The 13,341-nt window shown below is 42.9% G+C and overlaps 2 protein-coding genes across 2 annotated transcripts; one reads left to right on the top strand and one right to left on the bottom strand.

Moving 5' to 3' along the window:
* The first annotated feature begins 1,229 nt into the window (after positions 1-1,229).
* rplp2 (ribosomal protein, large P2) lies at positions 1,230-2,746 on the top strand. The gene is made up of 5 exons (XM_030374297.1): positions 1,230-1,344; positions 1,793-1,916; positions 2,002-2,050; positions 2,155-2,259; positions 2,615-2,746. Exons 2-5 carry the CDS (start codon positions 1,794-1,796, stop codon positions 2,689-2,691), a joined length of 354 nt encoding a protein of 117 aa, XP_030230157.1. The 5' UTR covers positions 1,230-1,344; position 1,793; the 3' UTR covers positions 2,692-2,746.
* A 2,592-nt stretch (positions 2,747-5,338) lies between these two features.
* Positions 5,339-11,143, bottom strand: LOC115556886 (uncharacterized). The gene is made up of 6 exons (XM_030374289.1): positions 10,575-11,143; positions 9,169-9,874; positions 8,402-8,509; positions 7,910-7,971; positions 6,622-6,891; positions 5,339-6,445 (listed from the first exon to the last, which is right to left on the bottom strand). The coding sequence occupies exons 1-6, from the start codon at positions 10,590-10,592 to the stop codon at positions 6,407-6,409; spliced, it is 1,203 nt and encodes a 400-aa protein (XP_030230149.1). The 5' UTR covers positions 10,593-11,143; the 3' UTR covers positions 5,339-6,406.
* Positions 11,144-13,341: the final 2,198 nt, after the last annotated feature.

The following is a 13,341-nucleotide window of genomic DNA, read 5'->3' as shown; positions in this document are numbered from 1 at the left end:
GGACCGCATCTTCCTGGGCTTCCTAGCCGTCTTCCTGCTGCTTCTGTTCGCCGAGGTGTGCTACAAGGTGTGGTACCTGACCGACGTCCGGAAGATCGCCGCCTTCGTGACGGACGCCAGCGGCGGGCTGTTGGATTGGCTGTTCGCCAAGGTGGAAGACGAGGAGCGGGTGGAGTTGTAGTGGGGCTCATGTTTGGGTGTTTTTTTTCTTTTTTTTTACGTCGTCCTTATGTAATTTCACTACATTGTTGGTTTCTTTGACATGTTGTAATGCATAATCATGCATAGTATTAGCACTAAATAAATGCGCATCATTCTGCATGATTGCTGCGTTGCGTACGTTTGGCTACTAGAGGGTGCTGTTTATTTTGGTGTGTTGAAGAAAACACTACTCTTTAAAAATAGCCATAGGACAGCGCATCGATCGATCAATGACAATGATACATGAATGATACAACTTTTGCTGTTGTATGTCAAATCCGCGGGCTAGTTTTAGTACTACAGTTGTAAGATGTATCGTTTATATTTTTTCCAAGTGTTTGTAATTCTTTAAGATTCAATAAAAAATATTGGATTGAAATTGCTATTTTAACATGAAAAATGTTATTTTGATAAAATGCTAATTAAATGTTATAGAACAGACTATTTTCTTCTGTAAAATAGAACTGTGTCTGACTCCAAATAACGATAGAGAGGTCGACTGCAGCATATGCAAAGTAGGCCTAATGTAAATATCCAATAGGTAATCGGGCGTTCTAAATAGGTTACCTGTTCTATGGCACAACAGGCAATGCTATTCTAAACATGAACCAAGTCCGAATCCAATGTGAGGGTTTCTGCTCAACCACTTGCACTCAAACACAATAGTGTACGCATTGCAATAGCCTATTACATCGTGCAATTCAATAAAAAAGGAAAGCGAGTTCGCGAATGGAATAACATCCCGTCCTAGAGAGACGGAGAGGAGGCAGCGGCCTTATATAGAAGGGAACCTCGCACTCCGTCTTAACGGAGATGTGGGACGTCTCCACACACATTATTTATTTATTACTTATTTTGAAATGCTTCCGCTGTTGTCTCTATCTATTTATTTATTTTATTATTTCGAGCACAATGATAATTATATATGACCATATGTGGCACATATTATGTTCAGAAGACAACATATATATATATATTTTTACATTAATTCTCGATTTTGCTATTGGCCTGCAATAAAACGACGTCACGCACAACCGACCAATCGCATCACCACACTGACAGCTGTTACCGTTTCCGGTGACGTCGTCCTCCCTCTTCCGACTCTCTCAGCGTGTCCGTCGTTTCGTGTCTCTGAGACTTAAAGTGAGTTAATATATATCTTATTTTGTATAGATGATGAGTAATTGCTACATGTCGTTATAGACTACTTTTTATAAGACCCACGGGTTTCTGTCATGGTTTATACGACCCAAAAAGTAAACGTAGTAATAAAGACGACTTGTGTTTTGCGGTCTACAAATGGCGGCTCTGTACGCCTTTTCTCTGAAGCCATGCTGCCCCGAGAGTCCTGACAGTGTCATATTTATATCTCCACTACTACTGTAGTAGCTCAAATCACTCGGAAAATATTAACTTTTAACGTAAACAATAATCGTGAACCAGACAAATATATCCGTCTGGTTAGACAGTGGTTCCGGGACATGTGCTGTCAATACAGGACGCCATGTTTCTAGAAATGCGTCTTCATCAGTCAGGTTGCTGCACATGAAACACGCTGAAATGGGATTTTGTTCTCCTTGGTGATTCGCAGAATGCGTTACGTGGCCGCTTACCTCCTGGCTGCCCTCGGCGGCGCCGCCAGCCCATCCGCCAAGGACATCAAGGCCATCCTGAGCAGCGTCGGCATCGAGGCCGACGATGAGCGTCTCAACAAGGTGGGGTTAAGACCCAGGTTAAATGTGTGGGGTTGTAATGATATGTCTGGCGTTTGGCTGACTAAACCTACCTCTGATTGTCCAGGTGGTGAGTGAAATGAACGGGAAAGACATCAACGAAGTGATGAACTCCGGTATGTGAATTTATTTTATTTCATGGAAATCGCACGTAGATGTTTTTTACTGTAAGAGGAATGCAAACCCTCAATATGCTGACTTTTATTATTTTTCTCCTCAGGTCTCTCCAAGTTGGCCTCCGTGCCAGCAGGTGGTGCTGTCGCAGCGCCTTCTGCTGCCGGCGGTGCGGCTGTTGCTGCCGCCGGTGCGGCGCCTGCTGCTGCTGGTGAGTCCAATTACACCCGTTGGATGACGAATATTTCATTTCAATTCAGAATTCTCTTCATTGTTATTGCACCAGTTTGCATTGCAAAATAGTTGTATCTCACCTTTTTATGTCTACTTGCTTTGTTATATATCCTACATAAGAGTTATTATTATTAAATAAAGGTGGTTTTAGATTTGCTACTCTAAATCCATTACTAAAGTAATCGCGTAACGCATAGCCTGTATTATATTGGCAATTATAATGCTGCATTGTCATTCTGTATATTAACATGGTCGAGGCTACGATCATATACATATTATGAAAGCACAGAAGACAAATGTCTAATTTTAAATCCTTAAATTTCCCTTCACAGCGGAAGAGAAAAAGGAGGAGAAGAAGGACGAATCCGAAGAGTCGGACGACGATATGGGATTCGGACTCTTTGATTAACTCGCCTTCTCTGAATTTGAAAAAGCAATAAAAATGTAAAAGTTTACATAACATACTTTGTGTCGACATCTTTCTCAGTTCCAATCGCTTAAACATTAGTAGGACCCATGTCCGATTACGTGAGCAGATTTGGCCTCGTGCTCAAACTCAAAGTGTGCTGCTGTTTACAGAATGAGGAAGCTGCGGTCTGTGGTCGGTCAACCCTGATACTGGCCTGTGGCTTGTCCTGTTGGTCTGGCATGAGAACTTGGGCTGAGGACCGGTGACTAATGTAGTATCGGGAGCCTTATCATTTGGTTTTATGGAACCTGTTGTCATTTGGGCCTCGGACACGCTAGCCATGAACGACAGTGATACGTGATAGGCCAGCGCAATATAGTTTTTTTGATGCCCTCTTTGATTATATTTTTTATTAGAGAATTATTCTCTAATATAATATAATTATATATTATTAGAATGTTGCAAACGGCAGGATGAGGTATTTGCATGTGTGTAAATTAGTATCAAGATGTTTTTCATGTTTGTTTCAGATGAGGGGAAAGTAAAGATGGCTTGTTCAACTCCTAGCCTAACAGTTGTGGGTTCCATCCCTAATGCCTGCAGTCCTGCCATTAGCCCCTTGAGCAAGATGCCCCAATTACCTTCTCCCAGGTTTACCTTTCTAAATTCACCATGTCATTTTGGGATTAGTGTTGGGCATTTATTATTTACTTAAACATTGAGGTAACCATTATTATAAGACTCGTTAGAGAAATAGTATTGATGACCTAATTTAAATAAGGACCTGTACTAATCTTTTAGTTTGTTAATGCCCTGGCTTAATACAAGACCAACCATTTTTGTTACCTGGCTCTATTCCCTATTCTGGCAATTCTCGGGAAGTGTTGAACAGGTTATTGCGTCTTTTAGGTTCAGACCGATTTTGTCTTACACTAATTTCATGTGAAAGGAAAGGCTTGACAGGATATTAATAATTTTTCCATTATGCACGTTTGACTAGCTACATTGAAAAAATACTTGTGGAAATGGGTGTGGATCTGGCAAATTTGACATCTCTACGTATGAGTAATTGAAAATAAATCTGATCAGACATTAAATATAGGTTTGTTTTCACACCGATTTAGTGAGGTATGTCCATCAGAGGTTTTATGTCTCATCGACTAATTCACCTGCTTCTCTCCGGTAGAAGAATAGTACAGATGCTATCATAATAATTTTAAATGAATTATTCTAGTATTTCTGACAAGGGTTGGCACTTAGCAGTTTATACCGAAACTTCTTCTTGGAATTTCCTAGCGAGTCCTCTTTGACATGGAAACTTTTCCCTTAGCAGTTCTTGTAAAGTGATCCTATACAGGTAGGCTATGTTTGGTCTTTCCAGTAAATGTCTGAGGGAGTGGCTCGTCACTCTACACACACAACACAAACCTGGCAGCCAGTCACATGCATTACCTTATTCGGAAGCATGCAGCAGGTTCACTGTTACCGTAACCCACCCATCTACAACGCCCAGTGCCTGAGGTGTTGTCGTCCTGGTCTTTGTGGATATCTGCTTTGTTATTCTGTGTCCTGTACTTCTGCTGTGACACCAACATTTCTTGTTTGGGATAGATAAAGAACAGTACACCCTATATTTTCTAATTTGTATTTATGCCGGAAAGCCTGGTTTGTTTGACCACCAGCCAAAAGGTTGATGGTTTGACCCCGAATGTCTGCTAATGTCGACCATAGGCGCCCTTGAGCCAGTTGTATATCCCTGCCTGCTTATTAGGGGACTTTGGATACACAGTAAATAGTTCACTTTAAAAGTTGAGTAGTTATTTGGTAACACTAACAATAAGGGAACCTTCATTAACATTAATTAACATTAGCCATTGCAGTCATAAGCATTAGTATACATTATTTTAGCATTAGCTAAGAGGAAGTTGGTTAGTGTTAGGCATGTGTGTTGTAGTTTTGTTCCTGTTAGTTAAAGTTACTCTGGACACACCATTTCCAATCCTTAGTCGTACTCGTGGGTAAGGGTAACCCAATTATGTATAAATTAATACATTAGTTAACATGAACACCATCAGCAAATGATGAATAGACTTGTTAGTCAATGGTTATTGAACTGCATTTTCTTAATAGTTAATTATTCGACTATAATAGTCAAAAGTTAATTATTGTAACCTTACTGTAGTTACACGTTATTAAGTAATTCAAACCAAACAATAACTAAATAGCTTATAGCGTAGCTCTTCATCATTGGAGCTTTACAGGCTCACAACCAATGATGCACCCCCAAAACTGTATATCCTTATATGGGCAGGTTGGTAGTGTCCCCAGGGCAACATGGCAACACCGGCCAGTATTGAGGAGGAACAGGTAAGAGGGAAAAGTATGTTGGCGTCTTCCCTGTAGGGGCATGTAAGTGTTTGTTAGGGTTCGTTACACACAGAGAAACCAGCCAGTTTATCAGATGTGTGTTTAAGACTGCAGCTTGCCACGTTTAAGATAACGTAAGACAGGTCTACTGTGTGATTGGCTCACCACAAAACGGTTATCTTTATGAAGACTATAATTTTAAGACTATAAACTGACTGTACAAATAACTTGCTAACTTCATCCTTGTCGCAAACCAACCGCAGTAAAAATCCTCACCAGCAATTGTATAATACATTGTTTATTTGGATCCGTGTCATTGTTCCATCATATACAGTACTTGCACTTGCTACATATATCTTATAAAGCTTGTTGAGTTATAAGTCTAGACTAGAGAAGTTATTTCCCAGACATGAAATAGTATGAAATAGTCCTCATCAGCATAAATATGAAAACTGGCTGTTGGGCATTATTTGTCCTTTTGACCAGTCAAACACTACCATAAAACCTGTTTATTTGGTTTCCAAATAAACACGAAGCCTAATGGTGATGTCATTTTTATGAAATTATGTAAAACATATAGGCTATGTATATTCATAAATAGTTGTCTACCTTTTTAAGAAACGTATTGTTGTCTAATGAATGCCAGCATTCACAATGAACAAAAGTGTCATATAAATCACATTATATTTAACATGTTGAGAATAATGTATGACGATTCTTTCTGCACTCCAATACATAAATCAATTATTCAATACACATTCACAGTCATCAAACTTATGAAGCCTTACAAACAGATGAGAACTGAACAACCATCTTAATAGAAATGTTGGATTTGCATCTACATCGACACTCTTGTTACTGTGTGACAATCTGCCTAATCTAATGAAATACTACACCCGTTGCTGCGTACCCATCTTACGGTCACTACTTCTCCTTTTGTAAGTGTTACTTCATAAGAAGCCACATGTGTCTGAACCAATGCCATTCGACTGGTTCTTCCACACAATGCGACATGTTTGCGAGGGTTGCCTTGCCATAATAATAATAATAATGCATTGAATTAATATAGCGCTTTTTCCTAGACACTCAAAGACGCTTTTACATTGAAGGGGGGAACCATAGTCATTGTTTGCCTTGGCCTTTGGTAGCAGATAAGGGCTGGCACATTGTTTCACTTCACAGGTTTGTGTACTCTGTGTCTGATTCGGATCATGATTGGGCTGGGGAACCACCCTCTACCCTATGTAAAAACATACATGCAAGTGAAAGAGAAAGTGTTGCTTGGTTACTTCCCCCGTCTAACGTAAGTGTTGGCGTTTCTTGTGACGATCTTCCTTCCTTGGGTGGGTCAATCATCAGTGTCTGACCAGGGGTGATCTGTACAAGCCTGTCAGGAACACACAATAACTTTTTTTTAAAACATCGAAGTCCACTTTGGAAATCTTTTATAACCCAAAGTAAAATCGAACTCCTAACCCTTAAGAGCATTGAGCGGAGGTGTCCAACCCCCCAGCCCCGTCCCCCCTGCTAGTGGCTGGAGGTGCGCCCTTATCGGAGTCTCACCTGTGTGTATTCGAAGCGGTCCGCAAGGTAACGGTTGCCCAGGCCGGTGATGTAGCCCACGTTCTGCCGCGAAAGCCCTGCCAGCCTGGCCGTGAAGTCCAGGGTGAAGGCCAGCTTCACCAGCTCTGGAGCTGCCACCGGGCGGGGCAGTGAGGGGGCCTGGCTCTGGACAGGGGTGGTCTCCTCCTCCAGGTAGTTGTCGGCCAGCTTCTTGAAGGCCGGGTACGACATGCCCTTGAAGAAGTTGCTAAGAGTGGGGTTCTCCTTCAGCTGTGGGGGGGTGGGGGGGAAGGAGAGGAGAATACTGTCATTGAAAGGCAAACTACTGTATAGTTTTATGACTAATACTACTACTACTACTATACTACTACTACTACTACTATATTCTACTACTGTATCAACCGACTTTGATCCACAGCTACAGAGTAGCATGCTTTTAGACCCGGGTCAATAAGGATCAGGAGTGGGAGCAGACATTACAGAGACAGGTCACTCAGGAGAAGGTAGGGGTTAGACATGTCATTAAGGAGGAGGTAGGGTTTGACAGGACAGAGAAAGCTCACTAAGGAGCAGGTAGGGGTTGGACAGTACGGAGACAGGTCATTAAGGAAAGGCAGAGGTTAGAAAGTACAGAGGCAGGTCATTAGGAGCAGGTATGGGTTAGACGGTAGGGAAGCAGGTAATTAAAGAGCAGGTAGGGGTTAGATAGTACAGGGACGGTTCATCAAGGAGCAGGTAGGGGATAGACGGTAGAGAGACAGGTTACTAAGGAGCAGGTGGGAGTTAGACAGTAGGGAGGCAGGTCATTAAGGAGCAAGCAGGGGTTAGACTGTACAGAAACAGGTCATTGAGGAGTATGAAGGGGTGAGAGATTGGGGGTGAAACAGAAACCTTTAGATTGTTCAAATGTATTCCCGTAACATTTCAATCATTAAAGATCTACTTTATGATCCCATTCCATCCACGATTACTTTTTAACACACTCTTTACCCAAAGGTATATTTAGACTCTGATTAGAAGCTTCTTTCCTTTGAATTCAGAAACTAGTACACATTGGAGTGAGTCCAGCCAGCTATAAAAGGCATCCCATTTTTATGGGATGATGAACAGTTATGACTGTGAATGAACTCTGATATATGGGAGATGGCGCCAATATTGACCAGACTATCGATACTGCAATACTTGTACTCTAGTCTCCTCAACACGAGCACTAATGTGTTTGTATTTGTTGAATGTGTACTTTGTGGTTACTAAGCGTATCGGGTTGGAGTTTTGTTACCATACCAACCTTTTCATCGATGGCGTCTCCCTCCTCTTTGGTCAGGGCAATGATCCTGTTGATCACCTCCTCTGTAAGCAGAGAGAGAGAGGAGGGTTTCGCAAGTCTTACTTTTTGATGGGGCTGTAGGCAAGATTCAAGTACTGTCGTTTGAATATGGTTAGAAATGCCATAAACATCGGTCAGCTATTAGTGAGTGAAATTCGTACTGAAAATAACCATTTCCATTTCATTCTCTAATTGGTTCCTTTCAATTACAGGTGCGGGAAACACACTTCTCTATTGTTGTTTATTCTCTCTTCTCTGTTCTCTCTTCATACTCTCAAATCTTTCCAACAGCACCTTGAGTACAATACTAAAGACCTAAATTATACTTCTACTTGGATGACACATGAAGGTTGTGTATGAGTCCGATAGATCACACGCTTCATCTCATGGCTACATTCAGAGGACTCTGTAGACATATACAGTGGACACAGATACAAACATAATGGATCTCACCATTCGTCATGACTTTCTCGTTAACTTGAGTGACTTGGCGGACAATCAGATCCATTTCCTCAGACACCTTCTCGAAGTAGGCGTAGGTGGGTTCCACGTTTACGATGGCTACAAATCAAGGAAACAAAGCAAAAGGTGAATAAACAGCATGTTCCTTGATTTGAAATGAATGTACCATTGATCCCTGTTGCGACATAATAACCATTGATTTCTGATTGGTGCGATTGATCGGCAAGTAGGCTTCCCCATACAAGGGATTTATCTTGGTATGTTGGTGCGAAAACCACTTGCAAAATACAGTGTCTCAACCAAACGGTTCTGGGTTCGATCCCCAATGTCCAGAGCCTAACCCGTTTGCATCCTTGACCAATAAGCCCTAACCCCTAAGCCCTAATGGGGCAGTGTGTGTATCAGGAGCTAGGCGGGATGGCTGGTAACTGGAGGGTTGCTAGTTCGATCCCCGGATCCTCCTAGCGTCCGAGTGTCGAGGTGTCCCTTTGCAAGACACCTCACCTTGCATGGCTGACATTGTCTTCGGAGTGTGAATGTGTGCATGAACGAGTGAATGTTAGGCAGTATTGTAAAGCACTTTGAGTGGCCACTGATTAGAAGAGCCCTGTATAGATGCATTCCATTTACCCCTTACCATTCAACCAGCTCCAGAGCGACCTCAACTCCCACTAAGTTCCTTTGGAGTCAAACACTGGGGGCGTAACTAAACATCAGAATCATGCACAGGAGGAGAATGGAGATCGAGGGGACCTCACCTTCCCCGACGGACACGGTGATGTCTATATGAGTACTCTTCTTGAAGGACTTGGACCTCTTGAAGCTGGGTAGCCTGTTGCTTCTCTTTCTCCTGGACTTCTTCCTCATGCTGCCGCCGGTGGGCAGCGGGAGGCAGGTGGCCGTGACCTCCGCCTGCTCCCCATTCCGGGACTGGAAGATCTCCATCGAACCCCTCGGCTGCTGGGGGGGGGGCCCGTCCGGCTCGTCCTCGGTCCACTTCTTGGAGAACAGGCCCAGGAAGCTCTTCCACATGCTAGGCTTCTTTGTCTTCTTGGAGACCGGCGCCACCAGTTTCACCTCCTCCTTCTCCTTCTCCTTCCCCTCCTCCTCCTCCACCACCTCGTGAACCTTACCGGGGAACCGGTCAAGCGGCTCAGGAGTGCTGGGGTTCGAAGGGGAAGGAGGAACCAAGCCGACGTCTTGTCTGTGGGCGTCTGGGTTGGGCGACAGGTGGAGCGAGGGGTCGCTCGAGTGGCGCCGCACCCTCCGCGGTCTCTGGGGCTTCGGGACCCATTTGTCGGCGGCGGGAGGGGGCTCGGGGGGGCCGTTCCCAGCGCCGTCGTTCAGGCTCAGGCTGCGCTTCACGTAAACCTCCAGCAGGCGGCGGGTGTCTCTGCGGTTGACCGAGATCAGCTGTCCGTTGTACTCTTTCTGCTCTCCCGACGTTGCCATGGTGACGGAGTGCTGGGGATAAAACGAAACCCGTAAATTGTAAGAAAATCCCAACGCGATCCGAAACCTCTCGCCAGGGATTAATACAGTGCGTTTTTTTTATCGCAAATCGTTTTTTTATCGTGAATTATCGGTAGAGTTTTTCATTTTTAAAATATGATTTGATGAAAACAGGAACAGAAACAGTTGGAACCAGTACAGTTCAACTGGGAGACAAACACCCTGACTATAATTAAATTCAATTAAATTTTATTTGTATAGCCCTTAATCATCATTACAGTCTCAAAGGGCTTAAAAGGCCAAATATTTATGACACCCCCCTTTACCCAAGCCCCCACAAGGGCAGGAATATAGATCTATAAATGCGTTGACAAGTTATTGTTCAACACATGTAGGCCTTGGTGGATGACCCATGAACAACATGTTCAAACAACAGAGCCTGCCTGAGGGCAGACTGAACGTGATATCATGTTTTGGTATTTTACCGCCCGCTAAGGAACCCATCCAAAATGTCACATTCCACCTGTATCTGTCTCTTTAAAAAGTATCTAAAAAGTATAAATCTTAAAGTATCATTGCTCTGTGTAAACCTATTTTTTGTACTTTTATGGTGCTGCAATGCATGTACAATAAATGCGGAAAAAAAACAAATAAGGAACCAAATAATTATTTAGATGTGATGGTGTGTAGATAATGAGGCTATGATACTCACCTTTATTTCGGAACCCATCCAAGTTTAATTGACCGATCCAATCGGTTGGTGGACAGGTGGATCAAGACAGCCTATGCTCCTGGTCGACGTGAACTGTCCTGCACTCGACTAGGAAGCACTTCTTTTGACGAGCGCCTCGGAACCTAAGGTAATACCAGGCGCCCCATGTAGGGACTTGTTGATCTTGTTGCTCCTCCCTCTTCTACCTGCGGCGTGTCGTCACCCTGGGGGCATCAGGTTGACTTCATCGGGTAAGCCCCGGGAGAGAAGGAGATAGTCAGGTTCTAACGCTTCTTGAACCTGCTCACATTTCCTTTGAAACATCCCATCTCCCCGCTGTCATGCGTTGGTGCGTCGAGGGAAACACTCATGGATGGAATGGATTTTGAGTGCATTTTCGATTGAATTACATTCCATCACAGCCGGTTTGGTAATCGTCTTATCGTAGCCACGTAGTTGGGAAGGAGGCAAAGTCTCGTGTCTATAAGGAAGTTGTTTACGGTTTAGCAGCAGCCGATGTAGATTTATCTAGCCTGCTGCCTGTGCCCTTCCGTGGTTGCTTCATGTAATGCAACTCTCTCTCGAAAACACACACACACACACACACACACGCACACACGCACACACGCACGCACGCACGCACGCACACCGCACGCCCACGCACGTGCACGTTCATGCAAACACAAGCTGCGTTATCTTACAATGTTTTTGTTATTATGATGATATGATATAACGTATTATCTAATTGTCTCTTTTAAATGAACTAGCTAGCCTACAGTGATTTTACGCCCAGGCTCGATTAATATAGTTCACACTCACACATGATAAATAAGTAGCCTAATATTCATTGATCCAAAAATAGCCAATGTAAGAATGCTACTCGAAGTCTGTTTAATCAGTGGTGTGAGGAAGACTGGAACACGTGGCGTGGGAATGAATGTGTCAACACAAGACAACAGAGGCGAACGGAAAAAACTATCAGGGACCAAAACATGACGAGCGAAACAAAAAGGAACCGAACTAAACGAAAGAGAGAGGGCGGGGGTGGATGGGGGTGGGGGGGGAGAGACCATTTCCATTAAAAAGAAAAGTAGAAGAAGAGTATAGCCTATATAAATCATTCATACGCATGTGGATACAAATAAAATGCATATATATAGCATTTTTGTAGACCTTTATATTCATATTTATTCATGATCAAGTTAAACCATATTTGCATGCAAAAATAGTGTATGTTTAACATCCTATAAGGTAGCTATGTACTTAGGCTATTCACTGGTTTTACTCCATGAGTTTACATAGTCTTGAGAAAACAAACAGGTTATTTTGCCAAACTGCAAATATGACGTGTTCGTGTACATTATTTTTCTAATTATGCGTTTATTTTAAAAATCCATTGTTCCATGGTTGTATTTTGTATCGTACAGTCGAGTCATTCGCAATTATATTAATGTCCTGTACCTGCACCGTAGTGCCACTAGGGATCGCGGTAGACTAAAGTCTGATGACGGGACTAGACTGGACCGTGCCTGACAGGACACTCGCTCCCCCTGCAGTCTACATACAGCTACGCATAGAGGAACCCTGGTGATATTATCCTCACGGTTTTAATTAATTACCCAATCAAATTAGTTTATTCTAATTTGTAAGCCAAAAAAATCAGAATATTAAAAAATTCACAGTAGCCTACTTCCATATTTATATTCAAAACATTAGTCTGGTTACTCCATACATTCCTATCGAGCTTTTTCATTAGGTAGGGCTTTATTTCCCGTGATAACCATGAAAGGAAACATTTATGAGTGTCCCAGCAGGTCTACCCCCGAACTTCTGAGTGAGTCAGCGGTGCAGAGCCGCCGTGGTGCAGTTAAAACCTTTATTCACATTATTCAGCTCACTCTGCCCCCTCAGGCCGGGTAGGGAACTCAACGGGTGCGTATCGACTACTGTGCAGCGAATGCCAACCGACAGATTAAGACCCAGGGTTCTTTGAAAACATTTATTGAATAATAGATCAATCAAATGAAGTACCACCAAGGTTTCTGCCAGTACTTTTTAGGTGTCCAGTCGTTGGAAACAACAAGACATTTGTCATTTCTCAATCTTCTTCTACCTTCTCTCTGTAAGTGTGCGTGTGCGTGTGCGTGTGCGTGTGTGAGTTTGTGTATATATGTATATAAATATATATATACATGCATAAGATGTGATATAATAAAAGTTGTATTATAGCCTACATAGGCCCTATATATATATATATATATATATATATATATATATATATATATATATACGTATAGGCTATAATACAACTTTTATTATATCACATCTTATGCATCTAACCAGTTACAATGGGTTTAATTGATGAAAACAAGCAAATTATAAACAAAAAGAAACCAACACAATGCGGGCTAAAACAGTAGTCAACATTTGGTATATTTCGCTACATAATTAGATACACCTTAAAGTCCTCCCTGTTGTTCCAGCATTGTCCCGGCGCTATCTGAAGGCCAGGCCATCAACAACGGTGTGAATAATTAAGACAGACCAAAAGGTCCCTTGCATAATTGAAGGGGAATGCAGGGGAAGGGAGATAGCGGCGCGCCGGAGATTCCCTCTTACGTCAGTGCAGGTTTACGGCCCTAAACACGGGTCAAAGACTTCCTCCGTTCCACCGTGCAGTGCTCATAAAACGCAATGGCGTTTACAGGAATGCGGATCCGTCGAAATTAGATTGTAACGTATCGCGTAGCAGCAGCAGCATCGTCGA

This window comes from Gadus morhua, chromosome 13, assembly GCF_902167405.1.
Source record: "Gadus morhua chromosome 13, gadMor3.0, whole genome shotgun sequence".
Lineage (NCBI taxonomy): Eukaryota > Metazoa > Chordata > Actinopteri > Gadiformes > Gadidae > Gadus > Gadus morhua.
This window is presented reverse-complemented; position numbering and strand designations above follow the sequence as displayed.

Bases quoted from the DNA above. Each gene is read 5' to 3' on its own strand.
- rplp2 (XM_030374297.1), top strand. From the start codon at position 1,794: ATGCGTTACGTGGCCGCTTACCTCCTGGCTGCCCTCGGCGGCGCCGCC. The intron at 1,917-2,001 runs GTGGGGTTAAGA...CTGATTGTCCAG, and splicing joins ACGATGAGCGTCTCAACAAG to GTGGTGAGTGAAATGAACGG. The intron at 2,051-2,154 runs GTATGTGAATTT...TTTTCTCCTCAG, and splicing joins CAACGAAGTGATGAACTCCG to GTCTCTCCAAGTTGGCCTCC.
- LOC115556886 (XM_030374289.1), bottom strand. The intron at 8,510-9,168 runs GTGAGGTCCCCT...CTTGATTTGTAG, and splicing joins CACCGTGTCCGTCGGGGAAG to CCATCGTAAACGTGGAACCC. The intron at 6,892-7,909 runs GTTGGTATGGTA...ACCCCCCCACAG, and splicing joins GAGACGCCATCGATGAAAAG to CTGAAGGAGAACCCCACTCT.